Source organism: Chaetura pelagica, unplaced genomic scaffold (genome assembly GCF_000747805.2).
Source record: "Chaetura pelagica isolate M959 unplaced genomic scaffold, ChaPel_1.0 scaffold45, whole genome shotgun sequence".
Taxonomy (NCBI): Eukaryota; Metazoa; Chordata; class Aves; order Apodiformes; family Apodidae; genus Chaetura; species Chaetura pelagica.
Genome location: NW_009953217.1, coordinates 2,705,351 through 2,724,260, shown reverse-complemented (window position 1 = coordinate 2,724,260; position 18,910 = coordinate 2,705,351). Strand labels below are relative to the sequence as shown.

The window sequence follows — 18,910 nt, the reverse complement described above, 5'->3', positions numbered from 1 at the left end:
CTGCTGAAATATATCAGTGTACTCATTCCTGAACTATTTTCTCTCTATTAAAGGTCCAGCATCTTAGCTGTGCTCAATCTGCTCTCCAATAGAAGGTCTCTGCAATATTTCTGTGATTACTATTCCAGGAAATCTATTCAGGAATGGTTAAAACATCATCTTTAAACAAAACAGCAAGAAATCCAAAGGTTTTTTTTCCCAATTCAGCTTAGGTTCAGGAAAGGACAGGCTGCCTCATCAACCCCTAAACATGAAGCAAGACTTGAAACTTGGCAGTTCTTAACATTAACAAGCTAGCAGACAATTACAAACTCCTGACTAAATACACTCTGCCTCTAGCAGAGAGGCTGTGTTGTTGAGAGCCTTGTCCTGACCTGCAGTCCCAACAGCATGCCAGATCTTCAAGGCATTACCTGCCTGTTTATGTAATTTGGTGGCAAGAAGGCTAACATAGCACTAGCCACCATCCCTCAGCAAACCACCTAAGCCTCCCTAATGTGGAGTCTAACTCTTTACACGGACAACACCACTGCTACCAAGATCAGAAAAATCCATTCACCCAAAGCAAACAGGGCCTCTAAGCTACTAATTTCTGGAGCATTTTACCTTTTTCACTTCACAGAAGCCTGTACACAGCTTTCAGCCCTGCCAAGGTGCTATTCTGATACACACAGAATCAAAGCTGGTGCCTTGAGCCTGCAAATAGATTCCCCCAGTGCAACTGCTGTGGCATAGTGCAACTATGCAAAACTAGACAGTGCTCTGTTGGATCCTTTGGCAGCATTACATCTCACAAATCCAGACAGTGCAGCAAGGTAGGACTGTGAAATTGAGACACGTCCCTCAGTAACTTTTGTGGACTTGTGGAACAGCAGGGCATACCCTTTTACCACCCTTCAATAACAATCAGGCTGCAACACAGAAAACCAAAGGCCTTATCTTTCTCACTCAGCCCATCAGTTACTGCATGACAGCAGCAGTCTCCAACTGAAGGACAGAGACATAAATACAACTGACATTTTCAGCAACTTCAGGATATTGGTCTGCAAGACCAGCTACCACCAGGAGAGGAAGGGAGAAGATACCCAAGACTCATTCAGTTTAGGTGCCACCAAAAAAAAGTGTGGAGAATGAAACAAGTTGCTCTGTCTGCTCCATCCCAAATATGGAATTTGTACTTCTGTCCCTGTCAGAAGATAGCATCTCTCATCTTCACCAGAAAACTGCTGGCAAAACACTAAGCTTGCACTGAAGTCAGTGCATCCCCATGGAGGCATGTGGTCAGCAACACATTCTTGCAGAGAACACTGTTTCATAAGCCTTACTTTGCCATTACTGAGAAGTAATAACATCCCTGTGTTTATTTTCATGGGCTCCACTTCAGTGACAAGGCACTCAGCTTACTGCCTTGGGAACAGCAGCTACACAGGTCAGTAGATCAGAGCAAATATTTATTGTGGGTCAGTGCAGGGCCCGAGTGTCTCGTAGCTCTTGAAGCACAGGAAAAGGATGAAACCACCTAAAAAGACCCGTGGTCAGACTGTGCTGAGATGTTCAACTGCCAGGTTCACTGTAGAAAACTGCCCTTGTCTGCTGATCCAAGGGTAGATGCACTGGAGCACACCCACTGATGTTATGTGACACCACCATTTTGGAAAAGTTATTTAGGAAAAAGAACTTCTCCTCTTACCCACAGGTGCCACAAGTATCTTTTTAAGATGAGTCCAATCCAAATCATGCTCAAGTCTGAGAAACCAAACTGATTCATTTGGGGCTATTTATTTGTAACTCCCCCCACTCCATCTATGCAGAGCATGGCCAGGGTTAGGGTTCCTATGAAGTCTTCTGTGCAAGTTAGAAGAGTTATTCCAGACAGGTCTAGTCTCATCAGAGACATTCTTAATTACCTAGTTGTAGAGGGTAAGAATTTACACTGCAGTGCCCCACACCTCTTGTTTGCAAAGGGGTGCTCACACCACTTGGGATGAATCATAAGATCACAGCTCCTTTTGCACATGTTGTAGTTAAGCCAAGAAATGCCCTGCTCTGATGTTGAAGTTTTCTTCACAGAGATGAACTCTCCAAGAAGCAGCTTTAAGGCAGGTCATGAATAGGCACTTATGAACTGTCCTAACAGCCTAGGCCAATGCCATTTCACAGAATTTAAGAAGAAACTTTAGATCTGCCTGCTCTGACCCGAATACACAAAGCCAGACAGTTTGAGGATGGTCACTTTTGCAACACTCCCACAGCTCTACCACACAAACAAGCATTTTGCCACTCTCAGCTCAAAATATACCCTATGAGGGGCTTTAAAAGACAGCAACATCCACAGAGATCTAGGAGAAGGGAAATCACCTTGTACCCATTAAAGAACACCACCACAGAAGTTCTGCTCAGCAGAATACACACAACCTTGAGTTGCATCAAAGAGATGGAGCTGACCCACAGCATCATCCAGCAGAAGCACATACTGCACTGAAACGTGCACATACGCACGTCTTCCAGTCATGAAGACAAGGAGAATTAGAGAGCCTTTGGATTCAATTACCATATTGCCTAATGCTTGTAATTAGAGGGTAGAATAGACCGGGAAGCTTACAAGCATCTTGTTCAATGAGAAACTGAGGATTTGCATGCACAGCTTGCTTAAGTGTTAGAGGAACTACCAGCAAAAACATCTGAGGAGTCAGTGGGAAAGTAGATGCTGCCATTAAATGCCATCACACAATTATTAAAATAACTGAAGCAGCACAATAACTGCTCAATAGGGATGAGCCTCCTGCATACCACTGAGATAACCCTGCAAGAAACAGGAACTTTCCAAGATGAGCTTTCAGGAAAAATAAATAAATTAGAAGCACCCCAAGGACCTGCAGAAGCTGGGAGTGGAGATACCCCAAAGCAGCATGTGGTGGAATGGAAAAAGCCACATGATGCAAAAGCTGAGACTCTGGGAAAGTAGATGCTGCCATTAAATGCCATCACACAATTATTAAAATAACTGAAGCAGCACAATAACTGCTCAATAGGGATGAGCCTCCTGCATACCACTGAGATAACCCTGCAAGAAACAGGAACTTTCCAAGATGAGCTTTCAGGAAAAATAAATAAATTAGAAGCACCCCAAGGACCTGCAGAAGCTGGGAGTGGAGATACCCCAAAGCAGCATGTGGTGGAATGGAAAAAGCCACATGATGCAAAAGCTGAGACTCATATCTAGGCTCTGGGACCTGGAAGACCCAGATCTCTGCTGCAGTGATTGGGGTAACTGATTTTCTTGCTGCAGCCCCTTAACTGACTGCTCCCTCTGGAAATCTGTGCCTGCTGGGTTTTCTTTACTAGCAACAGGCATACACATGTTAAATGTTAAACTAAAAGTAAGCACCAATTTTCCAGTCACAACAGCTACTCTCCACAGTTGTGAAGGAAAAATATTTTATTGGTTAAGACCAGCTAATGGTAGCTTTTTCAAATTAACTCAGGCAAAGAGCAAGCAACCCAAGCAACACTGGAACAAACCAAACTGGGCTAAAATTGAATTTTATTTGGAAAGCACAATTCATTGTCACTTTCTCAAGCAAGCCAACAATTTCCTGAGTAGTCTCATTTGGAAAAAAAAAAAAAAAAAGGAAGTGAGCTGTATTAATAGCCTAGCTAATTGCACAGGATGCTTCACTTTTATTTTTGGTGGGGAGTGATGGAAGGGAGATTATGTCAATGGACACACAGAAGTAGCAGTTTGAACAGGAAGGTTTTCTACAAACCTATGGTTCTATAAACCATTTGGTCAGAAGCTGTTATTATTTACTTTTGTAGCTTTGCCAACCAGAGTGAACAGCCCAATGCTTTAACATCAAGGTTCACTTCATGTGCATGAAAGCTAGAAACTTAAGCTTTCAAAGCCCATTCATTGGTAAAACTGAAGTTTGACTACTTTTTAAGAGCATTTAATTAATAAAATTTGCACTTGCATGCAAGAAGAAAAAGGTATCAAATATAAAACTATTTTCACTTGGTATTCATAACAGCATTTAATCACCACCAAAGATGCTCATTTTAAAGCACAGCAATACCCCCTACCATCACTTATTTAAGACCAAGCACAGTAACACTGAATTTTAAAAAACAAATGCCTGTCACTGTAACTCACCCACATTTTAAACAAAACACACAAAAGGCAGTGTGTCCTTTCCTTAATTTTCAGAAAAGAATTTAGTACTTGAAGAAAAATGAAAGACCACAAACATAATTCCTTACCCTGTATGAATAGAGTGCAACATACTAACATCCAGCCTGAAATAAATCATTCTAGGGATACCAACACTAGCTGTAGGGCAGACAAAAATTTAGCTTTTCATCCTTCCATTTTTTTTGCCATTTCCAGGCAACATGTACCTCAATTAAGGAGCCTGAATTATTATCCAACTGACTAGCTTCTAATTTGAACAATGTGAACAAACTGTGTTAAACCATGACACAGAGCCCCACAAGAAATGAGATTAAAGTTGTCTCTTCACATTTAGTAATCTTCTAGTTAACATGCAAAATGACAAGAAAGCTACTTTTAAAAATATAAATAAATACAGGCAGGCCAACAGAAAATAAGGGCTGTGTCTGACTGCAGCTAAGCAACTTGTTCAACACATTATCCTCCAATGCTTAGGTACTCAGGGGCAATGTGATTTCCACAGTGGCCAGGATCCTGCATCTGTGCAGTGGCCTGTACTGAAAAATAGCTTGAGATTGAAACCTGAGCCCCACCAATATTGCTGGGAAACATGGAAAGCATCTTTCATTCGATTTGATGGCAAAGACACACACTTCTCTCACACCAAAAAGGTTCTTCAAGGCACCACAGTCACAAATATCTGTGCTGTGTTATTCAAAAGGCCGTGAGGTTTGTAGTTTCCATCACCCTCACAGCACTGCTGGCCCTACACTGCAGTCACCCTCAATGCACTGGGAAGAAATGTGTTCTGGCCTAGACATGGAGGCTCCCTTAGGGGACAACGTAAAGAAAGTGAAATACACTCCTGGGATCTTATTGTAAGCCAAGCCTACAGAACTGCAAGGGTAGAGTATAAATAGCTTTCTTTCCAGTGACCAAGAAAATGACAAACCACATCCCTAGCAGTGCTAAAGTGTGTTTAATCTATAAGGCTAAAACATGTAACAACAGTCACTGCTGACCTACATAGCAAAGACTCCAAGACCAGCTTTTATTGTCATGGATCTTACATTTTCCAATTATCACCAAGGATGAACCTTGCAGAAGAAGAGCAGTGATTCTCTGTTTATTTTGGAGGAATTAAAAAAAAGAGAAAACCATCTGCTTACTTAGATCTTACACAAACCCCAGCAATTTTAATGAGCTAAAACAGTCAGTGTTTTCTTCTGGATCCAGAGGATATTCTCCATACTGTTCTACTTACTGTGAAGATAGTCTGCCAGGTCACCACCATTACAGTACTGCAAACAGAACAGAAAGCTCAGTTAATGCAAGGCAAATGAAAGATTAAAAGACAAACAGTAAACTTCACAGGGATGGCAAACTTATCATGGTGTTTAAACATAAATAACCACACTCATGTCAAAATATGTACTCAGAAGCTGGCAGGAAACAACCAGCATTCCAGTAGGTTCCCTTTCCGTCCTGTTTCCCCTACAGGTTACATTGCATTATGAGCCACATTAACTAGCTTTTCTGCATGTGCACATCCATGCACATCAGAGAGACATAAAACCAGAAAAAACAGAAGGGTCACCACTGGAGAGACCACCAGAAAGCTGGTTGAGAAAAGCCTGGGAGCAGCCACAGATAAAACTGAAATTCCCCACATATCACTAAGCAAAGTCAGCAAGACCTGAGAGTAAAGACTCCAGAGGAAAGAAAACATTCAAAAGCTTTGCAGCTAAGCTGTGTGGAGAAAATTTACTTTCCATGTAGCTTTGAAGCAGATAATACCCAGTAACACCCATCTGACCCTTGAGGTAAGAGTCTGGCTGATTAAAGCTCTGCCAGCATGACCTTCTGACAGCAGCAATATGAAAAATCCCCCTGGCTGCTGTATTCACCCAGACTGCTCTGGTTCTCAGAGGCATGCAGCTGCAGATTAGGTTAGCAAAAGCATCACAGGTGGGACTGTAAGCAGCGAGCTCTACTTGTGTAATAAACTCTCAGTTTAAACCAGGTTTTAAAAAAATTAATGAACAACAAAAAGACACACTCACCTCCATAACCAAGTAGACAGAGTTTGCCAGTTCCTGTGAAAAGAGAGAATGGAAAACCAAAAGAATTATGCACTGAAATATTTCACATCTGTTATATTTGCTGTACTTCTTTTTGAACAGGTAAGCTTTGCTTTACATGATTCAGGCTGAAGAGAAGGGGAAAACTTAATTATAAACTAAATCCTGGAGGAAAGTGCCAGGCATTTAAGCATTTTATTCTTTTCTCTGTGTGTACCTATTTAACCAAGCAAAATTCCTGTATTGTTGCTTGGGTCTTCATGTTCCTTTCCAGCTTTTAGGTTTAACAGCAGCATGCAGCAGAGATGCTGGCACACTACTATCTTAGAGCCTTCATAATTTCCACATTTAACTTAGCCCTTTCTAGCAGTTATGCCCACATGAACAGTGCTTGTCTGAAGAGAGATAAGAGAAACACAACTTTGGGACCTGCAATTCAACCCCACAGCTGAAAAGCACCTAATAGATCCAGCCTTGATTTGAGGACAAAAAGGAACCACCTCAGGTCAAAAACACATCATTTACCAATGAACTTGTACATGTGCATTAACAGAGTGCTATTATGGGGTGGCTAAAGCTTTTTGGACTATCATGAGGGTCAGTGCCAGCAAAGTCCAGGCCAAATGTTCATCTTAAATTTGCTACCAGGTGCTGCACTGTTACCCTGCCTCCCATCTTGAGAGTTTACCTCCAGCCTTTAGCTGATCTTTTCCACTGGGAGCATGTACCAGGCAGGATATATACTGCAGAAGCACGGGATACTGCAGAGAAGTGCCCCACAGACACGCAGCAGCACAGAGCCCAGCAGGAACCCGTGGCTGTCCCAGACACACTGCCTGCCACCCACCCAGCAGAGCCAACCACCACCAGCAGAGAACATGGAAACAGCCAGATGTTTCAGCCCTGGGTAGGCCCAGAAGCGTGAATGACTCCAAAGCCTCTTGTTGAAACAGAGGTCAGACAGAAGCAGACCTGCTACATAAGTCTGTATGCCACACATCACTCCAGAAGTCAAGGCCCAGTCCTGGACAGGCACAGGCTGCAATTACCTGGGTGAGTGGAGAAGCTCGGAAAGCAGCAGCAGAGCAAGAGACTTCACTCTGTTTCCATAGCTCTAGGGCAGCATGCCTCTGCTTACAGGCTGTTTAGATACCTGCCTACCCAGCTCCTCTTTGGAGCCTCACTACAATTGCAAAAAGCCCCAACATCCACCCTACCAGCCTTTTAGTTTCCACGCAGTCTCCACTGGCTGCTTTGAGCCCTTTTAATCTTCATCTGCCCACAGGACTCTTACCTCCCATCAAGCCTGTATGAAATTGACTTTGTCAACACCTCAACTGCTCAGCACCTCTCACCACTTCTCTTGCAGTCCTCTTTTAACCTCAGAACTTGAAATCTGAATTTCCAGATGTTTGCTAGAAGGCTGGTTTGAGGAAGGGGGGAGAGGGGAGGAAGCTGAACTATCTGGGATTTGAGAAACTCAAGCCACAGCTGCACGCAGCAAGGGCTGCCTTCCCTGGAGGGACAGGGTACACTGGGCAGCCCAGCAGCCCCTGAGCACATGGCTCCCCTGGTTTGCACATTAACCAGACCCTGGGGCTGGCCATCCCAAGTTCTTACAGCTGTTCTCACCACCAAGCCCAGCTGAGCTTTTTGGAAGTCCCTTGTTTGTCCAAAAAGCAATTCTGTGATACTTCACGAAGGTGTTTGTTGCATTTCCCTGCTTTGAACAGGCCTTGTTTTCCCATCTCTGCATTTAAAAGCAGCATACGTTACTTCATCCACACTCCAGATGAAGTGGGAAACCAGTCTGTTCAAAAGCAGTAGCCCAGTGAAGCAGTGCAAGAAGAAAACCCCAGGCACCATCACAAGCTTTGCAAGGGACAAAGTGAACATTTTCAGAAGCATTCAAAGCCCACCAGCTCCTGCTGTCCTTAGCAGGGACAGTGGAAAGTCAAGGTTTATAAAAGACATGCAAGGCCTCTCTCTACTCCAGGAAAACAAAACAAGTCCAAAAGATACTTGTAGTAAGATATTAGCCAATAGCTAATTTACACTGTACAGTTCAGTTGTTTTTCCACTGTATGTTATTTAAAGACTCTGCAAACAAACACCAGCAAGTAATTGATTTTTGGCAGCCAGTGTGTACAGTGACTAGGGTTAAATAAGGACCTGCACAGGCAAGGGAGATGCTCTGCTCGACTTCCCCAGCAACAAAGTGACCTTGGTGGTTGGTGGTTTTATTCCACCGACACAGGGTGAAGAGGTAAGAGGCTTCTAGGAGAGAAGTAGGTGGTTCCCCCAACCACCCACTGGCACAGCACCCTCTGCAACACCCAAGCCTTGCTAGAAGCTCCGTCCACCTGCTGCACGCACACCCAGCACAGCAGAGGAACATCCAGCAAGTGCATCTGCAGCCCACAGACACCTGTAGCCAGGATGACACTTTCCACATTTGCAACTTCAGCATTTCAAGACTCATTCACCAGAAAGACATCTGTAGGATTTTTTTTTTTCCATCAAAGTTAAACATTTATTTCATGAAGAGCCCCAGAAACAAGCTCTTGTTTGGAAAAATCCTTCAAGCCAGTAGCTTACTTTGGTTATAGTGGATAAAACTGTCTGAAGAGACTTTGGGTTTCTCAAACAAGCTGATGGACTTTCCTCAAGCTGATTCAGCAGCAGAAACTATTTCTTTTCAGTTTCTATCCTTCCAGACTACTTATGATTTTTTCATTAACAAAACAAGGAAAAATTGCTGCAAGTCACATTTTGCAGGCTACCAGTCTCTCTGAAGAGAAACAAAATGCCCAAACCACTTATTTCCACATCAGTAAGAAGGATAACATTACAGTTTGTCACATTTATGCAGGGACTGATGTTCAAGAAGTGCTACAAATAATTCACTCTGAACCTCTTGCTCACATGTGCCAGGCTGTGCAGTCAAGGCTAAACCTGTCACTAAACAAGCTTGATGAAGGGAACAGCATATAGAGACAACTCCCCAACTTTTCCTTTCATCACTAAGTGCAGCAGTACCCTGCCCATGCTTCACAACAGCACCAAGAGGCCTCTGCCAAAGACGTTAAGCTGATAATTAATCAGTCTGGATCATTGCCTGACTCATAGTTCTTGCAGCAGAGGCCCCAGCAATGAAGTTACAATTTAATTGAGTGTAAAAATAGGCAACAGCCTCTACTGTCTACAAATAACACACAACTGCTGACAGAAGACAAAGAAATGAAACTTCATTTAGCAGTACAGCATAAATCACCCCAGAACAGTGCTATGTTAAAATTCCTCCCTGGGACACTAGGCAGGATGGTGTTATGGAGACCAAGACCCAGCAGTCCTGTTTCCCTTTAAATTTTCTCTCCACTCATACTGGAAGGTGGCATGATTCTCTTCTTGGAAAGTGTGTGTTTAGGTGTGTCCAAAGGGAAATGTCTGGGTGTACCCACAGTTAGTCATCCTCCTACCACAGCTTAAAAAGCCTGTGAGAGGAAACTTCCTAAGAAAAATCTTCCTTCGCACTCTACCCCTGCGCTCAGCCTGCCACCAGGCTTGGGAAGATGTTTAGGAATGGAAAAAAGTTGAAGCTTCAGCTACACAACACTGCGAAACTCTTGTCAGCAAGGCAGTGGTCTCACCAATTTGTCTGGGACCAGTGTTGTGGCAGACACCAGAGTAAAACCAGCAAGGAATGATTTCCACCTCACACAAACCCTCCTTGCTAGGAACGGTGGGGGATGCAGAAGGATCACTTAAAAGACAGATGTCTCTTAAGCTCCACTGTTCCACTCCTGTGCTGAGCACCACATGGCTGACAAGACTCCTACTACTTACAGAAGAGTAAAAATCTCTTGGTATTATTTCACTCTGGCTCACAGCTTGACTTAAGCAGACCAATCTCTAAAGAGGGAAAGGAAAACCATCCTGCTATGCAAGGATTATCTCCTGACGCAACTATTTGAACGGAAGCAAGATAAGACAACAGTAACATTAACCCAAATTGTGGGAGCACCTACTAATACTGACCCTCTGGAAAATAGATCAGCAAGCAGCTAAAAAGTATTCACAGGCCTTTTGATCTCACACAAAGAAAAAAATAAAATGGAGCCTGTTGTGTTTCTCTGTTCTCTGGCCCTGGACTTCTGAACCCTACCAATAAGGCACGTAGGAACATTTCAAGCAGGTTTCCAATTCAGGAGACAACAATTAACTCTGATGAAGGAAGAAAAGGAGGAAAGAAGAGTACTCATTCACTGCAGTATAATCTCCTCTCCACACTGACACACAATACCACAAAATGTTTCTCAAAACCAGGCACAGCTTCACAGCCAGACAAAAGCACGGCTTAGGACAGATTTTTGGGATTCAGGTCATGCAGCCAGTGAGGTCCTGCACCAAGAGAGTTAGCAGGTTATAAAAAGCCAGCAGCCACTTGCCTCTTGCGTATAGGCTACACTGGAAGTGATCCATCTTGGGCTGCAGTAGCAGAATGAACCAGGAAATCACATGCAAGCAACCAATACTATCATTCAACTGTCTACTCTGTATTTTTGCCTGTTTTGGCACATCCAGGTCCAGCAATAAAACTTACTGCTACTGACTGGAAAGGTTTACTAACAGTCAATAGTTCTTTGACTTCCCAAAGCAAAGAGGGCTCCTAATTTCTTCATGTAGATCCCAGGCAATAAGCATAAGAAGCAAGACTCAAGAGAGGCTCACAGGCTTTTGTACTGGCTCTTGACTGTGTTCTGCTCCCTACAGGCCTGCCAGCTTGCTCCAGGACACGGAGCACCAGAGGAGGCACAGGGCAAGCAGGAGGGAGGCACTGCAGCATAGAGGTGGTTTGTGGCCAGCCTTGCTATGGGTAGGTTTCTGTAGGACCAGAAGAACAATGATGTCAAGAGCCCGTGTTACCCTATTCCAAGCACTACGATATTCTCTGTTCATAAAACAGATTAGTTGTTTCAGGACAGGTTGTACTTTGGGGCAGATTTAGAACAGCAGGAAAGCTATCCTCTGGTTCTACACAGGCTTCAGGAAGGGAGGGGAAGGCACTTCCCATCCCCCTGGCAACAGTCCTAAAGTCTGCATGTCATTAAAAAAACAAAGAAGACAACATCATGTCTGTGGAACTGCTGTTTGCCAGACAACTAATGCCACCACAGACAAATGGTGGGGCAGCTGCTAACATGGCTCGATCTTCAAGTGACCTGAAGAAACTTCACCATCTCTTCCACTGACACAAGCTTTCTGCAGCTGCCTTCAAAGCAGCCACAGCTCTTTGCTCCTCTCCATCTCCACCTCCAGGCAGTGGCAGGCTGCAGTAGCTGCCACAGTGCTACCGACTGGACATGAACTGTTGGCTTCACTCAAGGTCACTGCAGGCCTCCATCAAAGCCCTGAGATCCAACATGCTTGCTGGATGACTGATGGCTGCCAAGCTTGCAGAGAGCTGGAACAGGAAAACATGACTCTCCTTCAGAGGCAGACTGGGCCTCTGCAGAGCAGCACACTACAGCAAGTCAAAGCTGCAGTCAAAGTCAAGAGTTACATCTGAGCCTGACCACAGAAACCAAAATACAGAATTAATGTCATACTAAGAGCAAGCATAGAGACGAAGTGGCAGGTTCCACCAGTCACTGAGCTTCAAGGCAAGACCAAAAACATGCATCAGAACAAATTGAAGGCTGTTGCTGCTGGCACAGCGAGAAGCAATCACTTCTTGCAGCAGCCACGTTCATCTGGGGGTAACGCAGCACCTCCTACCCCAGTCTGTGCCCCAGCTGAGCAAGTCCTGGGGAGGCTCTACTGCCTGAGCATGCAGTGCAGCTCACAGCTGTATGCAGCAGCTGCAGCAGCCCAGCAAGGATTAGAGCCTGCAGAGGAAAAAAGCAGCAGAATCTTGAAAACTTGAGACTTTCTGACAAGCAGCAGAAAGAAGTGGTCACCCCTTTGCCAACAGGCAGATTGAAGACCTAGAAGCTTCTTTCAACAAAAGTAATTTTTTGCAAATACAAATTGCAAATAACAATAACTCATGTTAATGTTAACAAGAGAGAAAACTTCAGAATTCTAACAGTAAATATACTGAAGATCTAATTTGCTTTTCAATATTTATTCTTCACCTCCTTTCTGTATCACAGTCATATTATAAAATGAATATTTAAGGTTGAATTCCCCATTACCTTAAGCTCAGTCACATGTACTGGGCTGAAATCCTTGCATACCATAAGGCTGCACTTTGTGAGTCTGCCCAAAGAGCAGGACTAGGGGGGGCAGTGCTAAGGATCCAGGCAGGCAATAAGGCAGGCTGCAAAAATGAACATTGCCATTTTCATCACAGACCCACCGAGACACACTCTCTGAGATATGTTCAAATACAAAGCCACTCAATGTGGAAGTTTAATTTTTAGAATCAATAAATGTAGCTGTATTAATAGAGTTGGGAACATCTTGTTTTTTAATGACATATCCCAAACACAACCTGAGATCCTGCAGATTTTCTTATGCAGCTCTGGTAATTAGAGGCCCAATCCCCACAGGATTTGCTATGGCAGCTGCATGACTGACTGGCCTTTGCAAGTCTCCTCTTTTACATCCACTTATTTCATACTTCATCTATCAAATTTAAGAAAACACACATTAATCACTAATCATAGAAAAAAAGGTGTTTTACAAATGTCTAAAGAAAAAAAGCATAGGTTTTCAGTAAAACCTGTCCAAATTTAAGAGGTAAAAAAAATAATAATCAAATTAACAGAAGCCAGAGTAACATGGCCTTGAATGTGCAGTATTTAAAAAACTAAGATACCTATGTTTTAACATATTTAACAGGCTGGCTATAATTGCCAACTAGAAAAAAAAAAAACAAACAAAAAACAATCAGTCCAACAAAAATGAAAAGTCCTGCAAAGAGAAACTTGACCAGCTGCCCAGTTGTGTCCACAACACCACTGAGCAGGACAAGCACAAGAACCATGCAGCCTGTGTGCTCCAAACCCCCCAGCAGCTCAGCAGGGCTGTGTATCAGCCCTGCCTGACACCATCTCACCCCTGGCTGTGATCCATGGGCTTTCCCACAGTGCCAGGAGCTCTGGTGCTCCAGGCCACCAGCTCCAGGCTGGGAGACCAACCCTTCCTGGAGACGTAAGGTGCTTTGCTAAATAGGATCTCTCATGACTTAAAATTCTGCATCTTTCATTCCCCCCACTAGAACCACACTGTCTGGTTGATCTCTAGTGTGCCAGCTCAGCTGACCTAATTCCTCCTGTTTTTCTGATGCCAGGAGACAAGCCAGGTGCTCCTGCAGCCAGACAGAACATTATTGCCCCAAGCAACCAGTGATGCAGAATTTCATACATTCCTATCAGTGCCCCCTTGCAATAACCTTGCTTAACAATGCAGCTTTGAGAGCCTCACTATGCATTTAAGAGCATCTCTTTATGTTTACAGTCGCTTTTGAGGCCTGCACGTCACAAACTTTACAGAGTTCCAGCACCTCTTTGCTATACACTAGGCACAAAAGAGGCTCTAAAGCTATCTGTTGGCAGGGCCCTTCCTTGGATTCTGCTGTGGGCATTTATTATATTTCTCAGAGAGGAACCATAACATCTGAAGACAATTAAGGTGGCCTGTTTTCAGTAAAGTATGTTTAGGTCTGTAGCTTAGAAACATTGGAAAACCCACATCACCCATATTCACTTTCCATCAACTTTGCCATTTACTATTGCTACATGAACATAAATAACAGAAAAAAAACCCCAAACCAAAACCAAGCCAAACAAAACATCCAACCAACCGAAAACAACAAGCAAGTTATTTTGAAAACAAAGCAAACACAAAAACCTTCTCTCCGTGACTTTGCTGATCAAAGACCACCATCCCTGTATACAAGTTCTCCTTTCTGGCTGGATCTCACTGCATGCCACTGCAATGAGGGCAGTCTGCCTCATGAAGAGATATGTCTGTCCACTTCAAAGCATAGGAGCTTCTCTAGGAGCCTCCCCAACACAAACCAGAACCATCCAGCTCAAACTTCTACCACCAACACTAACCTTATGTCTATTGTTTGCTAGTTTGTATCACCAGGTGGGAAGGCAGTGGGTGCAAGAAAGAAGACACAAAATGTTCTACATATACTTGAGCATTAAGAGGATCCTTTACAACACACAGTTTTATTGCAGTTTGCCTGTTTAGGGTCAAGTCCAGCTTGGTCACAAAATTTAATCTTTTAACTGGGCTTTGGTTTGAACCTACAAATATTTGAAGAAATTCAAAGAGTGGTTCTCTGTCTGAATTAAATCCCACCCAGCCACTGATTAGGAGGCAGCTCTTCCCATACATCTTCCAAATCTCCACCTCCTGGCTGGGCTCACTCCAACCAAATTCAATCATCACAAGGATCCAAGCAGTGGAAATTTTCATAATGGAAACAAGGATGGAGACTCAAGAGCAGCAGCACGAATAGCACCTCAGCCGTTACCAGATCTTTGCTGTCAAACTGTGAACACAACAGGCTACCAGCTTCCCATTACTCCTGGGAAACATTCCTTGATCTGTCATTACTCTGAGTAATGCTGCCTTCCACGGGAGCTTTAGAGGCTATTAACTTCGACGTTGCCAGCTCTTCCATGACATCTTAATCATGTGAGAGGAACACAGGTATGTGCTTTACACACGGGATGAGTAAAACAGTGCTCATAATTTCAGAAATGCAACAAGACCACTCCCTCTAAAAAAAGCCCATGACTCCTCTGAGCTCTACATTTAGTGGTCAACATTTGCTAGGTGTTTCTGTGACCTGCACAGTGTGATACTCAGCTAGTGAGACCAACATTAAACAGAAGTTACAGACTTTAAAATTATTTGCTTTCCATAAACATGCCCATTTTAGTCCACTAAAGCCTCGAGCCTCATCCTACAAAACTACTGCCAGAGGGTGGTTGGGTTTTCCACCCTTTTCTAGCTCTAAGTTACGCCAGATCCAATCCTCAGTAACAGTGATTCCCTTTAAGAGATCTAAGGAGGCTAATGGAGCAGGATAGCAGGCAACCCATTCTCATCTGCAGCAGAAGCAGAAAGAGGATGGCTTGGGAGTTCAGCAAAGCCTGCACTTCACACCCACTCACCAGGCAACTTGCCAGCTTTGCCCAGGGACAGAATTAAAAGAGGAGCTAAGCAGGCAGGCAGCCTGACCTCAGGAGTGGGATCTCTCAGACACAGAGTGCCTCCTTAGTCATTGCAAGTGCCACAGTGGAGCCCTGTCTCCCAAGACAGGGCACCCCAACAGCAGTGCCTGAGGAACAGCAGATCCTGCATTAGGTGGCATGACAGGTGGCGAGACAAGGAGGTGACGCTGCAGCAACACTGATTCATCCCACATCACACTCATCTGAGGCGCTGCAGCAGGAGCCGGCGGGGCTGGAGGGCACACCAAAGGACACTGCTGTACTCCAGAGGTCCCCAGGGACAGTAGGAGGCACTTACACAAGATGTGGACTAGAAGCCAAATGCTCCGTGTTGGAAAAGGATGATGGTGCAGACAGCACAACTGAACATCACAGCCCAACAGCCACAACCCTATTGATCACAAGGACTTTTTGTACAGCAGCAGTAGAACAAGCCAGTTATTACTTGGCTCTCAAGACCAGCCCAGGGTGACTGATCATTAAGCTGAGGAGTGTTTATTCTACCACCCCAGCCTTAATCCATGTGCACAAAAAAAAAACCTGCACTGCAAGGATTTTGTGCTCTTTGTCTCCTCTTTAGGAGCTCCAGGTGATACAGTCACCCCAGCACACATATTTTTGGTAAGTCTGTACTGCACGAGTGAATTATGCATTACTCTAGCTCACCTCGAGCTGATGAGTATAATGAGCCAACTCGACATAAAATTATGGAAAGCAGACCCTCAGGTAACCTAGGCTGAACCAGAAACTCAGCAGCACAGTGCCCTGCATGGTGTTAAATACTAAGTTCCTACAATCAGTACATTCCACCTGTGTGAAAATCAAAAAAAGCCAACAAAACAAACAATACCCACACAAAAGCAGACATAGCTGGGCTGCTTTAACAAGCTGAGAGCACAGCACACAACCAGGGAAAACATGCCAGGAAAGTAATCCTTCTTCCCATTTCATGCAGGAAAAGGTTTTCTGATGTTCAAAGCAAGATTTATGGCCAGGATTTTCTGCAGGCCTTGGGCAGCTGGGCTTGGGTTGCTTTGCTCTGCAGTGCTCCAAAAACCTGCCATAGCACCCAACACAGTCACATGAGATCTTCAGCTCACATCTGCTCAACAAGCCTTTCTGGGGCAGCTAGCACAGCACAGGGAAGAAAACATTCCCAGGACCTCCTACTGCCCCAGCGATCTCGGTTACACGTAGGAACCTACCTCTTACTAGTGCTGGGAAAAGCTGTCAAGTGGGCCCAGGATCTGACAAGTTCAAGAGTGACCTTCCTACCAATGAATCCCCTTAGCTAACTGGTCTCTGATCACAGATTCAGATTCAACATTCTAGGTCACAGAAGAAACCAAAGCAAGTCCCATGCACTGAACCACATGATGCTTAAGTTCTCAGTGTCAACATGCCTGAAGAGTTCAGTAGATCCTCAAGAGTTCTGAAAATCCGTTTTCTAAGAAACCTCTTTTCCAGACCAAGTTCTCATATGGCAGAAACCATCATTTGTATCCTTGTTGTCACCAATTTCCACATTAAGGAACAAGAGCTCATTTGGCTGCCTTCAAAATCAGTACAAAGACTTCTGATCTCCAGATGTCCCTCTAGACTACTGTACTCCTCTCGACTGCTGCAGTCTGGAGACCCAAACTCCAGGCCCACTGCAAGCCAGCTGAGGAGTCAGGGAATGCTCAGCAGCAAGTAACACACCCTGCAGAGAGAGAATCTGGTTTTTACTTGATGCCAACCATCCTCTGTGCTAGGAAAGACCCACACCACAACTCCCAAACTCCAGGCCCACTGCAAGCCAGCTGAGTCGTCAGGGAATGCTCAGCAGCAAGTAACATACCCTGCATAGAGAGGAATCTGGTTTTTACTTGATGCCAACCATCCCCCGTGCTAGGAAAGACCCACACCACAACTTCACGCAGACACTAGATAGTTACTACTTTTGGAAACTCAATACAGTATGATTTATCCTCTTTTTGAACAGAGGTTCTCACATCAGTTCCTAGACTGTTCACTGTACCTCTCATTAATACATGAGCACATAATAATGGAAATATGCATATTTCATTTTGTGAGCCATTCTCATGTACTGGTGCTGCTCTTTAGACTCCAGTAAGAAAATCTGTAAAAGTCAAGACACTGCACTTTTTATGCATTAAATATTGACTAGTAACATTTATTCCTTGGAAGCTTCTTATTTTGTCATTACTTATGAATGAATATCACAGAGATGTACAAATGAGAAGGAACAGAGCAATTTTCCTGGATTTGAAGGATAAAATTAGTGTGCCAGGGTGAGAGCTGCTGCCAGTATTAAATGTCAGCACTGCAAGCGTCTGTCTGGGGCAAATCTGGCGTTGCATCAAAACTCTTGAGTTGTATGAGGCCTGGTTAACATCAGCTTTTAGCCAGGAAAATGCAAACGAAAGCATCATTGGGTGTAATCACTCGCTTGCAGCCACTGTGGTTTTGGCAACCATTTCCTTGTAAGGAACATGCAAGTAAAAGTTAAAGTCACTGCTGACAGGAGCTGCAGAAGGGAAGACAAAATGCAACAACAGACAAAGTTGCAGGCCAACATGAAGATTCACAGGAAGTATTTTTTCCTTTTTGCTCTATGTTGTTTTACTGTAAGAATAAACTTCTTCAGTTTTAGAAAGCCTAAAAGTAAGGGCTCAATTAACTGCAACTATGTCATTTTCGAGGGTAAACATATATGCAGCTATGAATGAAGCAGCTAATCTTGTGTCAGGAACAAGCTGAGTTAGAAGTAGGTTTTTTTCCACAAAGTAGGGGAAGGTGGGCAGCAGCCAGCTTTCCACAGAACTGCACTTTTACCTTTGCAGGTAATTTACTCTCATACAACTCCTAAGCAGACACAGAGCAAGGCCAAGCACCCAGACACACTACACACACAACCTATGGCTGGTAGACCACATCAGACTGTGTCTGACCACTGACTACCTTACACCAGAGGTGACTCCACACCCTGGGAGCACTACATAACATCCCAAAACATCTCATTTTGTCCAAAAAAATCAAATTACCTAGGTCATACAATCAATCTCTGACAAAACTGGTAGCTAGAGGTATACCTGAACATGCCTTGAACCCAGGACCATTCTCAAGTTCTTGTTTCATGGTATCTTACACAGCTTCTTGCAAATATCTCATCAGCCTACACTGCTATACTCAACATTTAACTGAGGCTCATTTGCCATCCACGTAAAGAGAAAAATACATTGCTGCAGTTGTAGCAGTGATGAAATCACTCCTGCAGGAAACGTTTCAGAGCTGCTTCCTACCAAGCAGTTATTTGAAGCAGGGTGAGGAACAGAATGTGAACAAAGGCTTTGAAAGATTTGCAGTAAGCAAACCTGCAACATAATGCTTCCCACCAATGCAAACTCCAGAGGAAGAGCCAGAGCAGCCACTCACTCCCTCCACTGAGAAGATAT

General features: G+C 44.0%; 1 protein-coding gene across 1 annotated transcript in view; it reads right to left on the bottom strand.

The window, feature by feature from the left end:
* Positions 1–18,910, bottom strand: part of ULK1 (unc-51 like autophagy activating kinase 1) — a 78,138-nt gene that overhangs the window by 54,135 nt on the left and 5,093 nt on the right. Inside the window, exons 3-4 of the mRNA XM_009997639.1 lie at positions 6,235–6,267; positions 5,436–5,472 (exon numbers count right to left, since the gene is read on the bottom strand). Of these exons, the coding sequence (XP_009995941.1) occupies positions 5,436–5,472; positions 6,235–6,240 (43 nt within the window). The 5' untranslated portion in view covers positions 6,241–6,267. The remainder of the gene's footprint in view (positions 1–5,435; positions 5,473–6,234; positions 6,268–18,910) is intronic.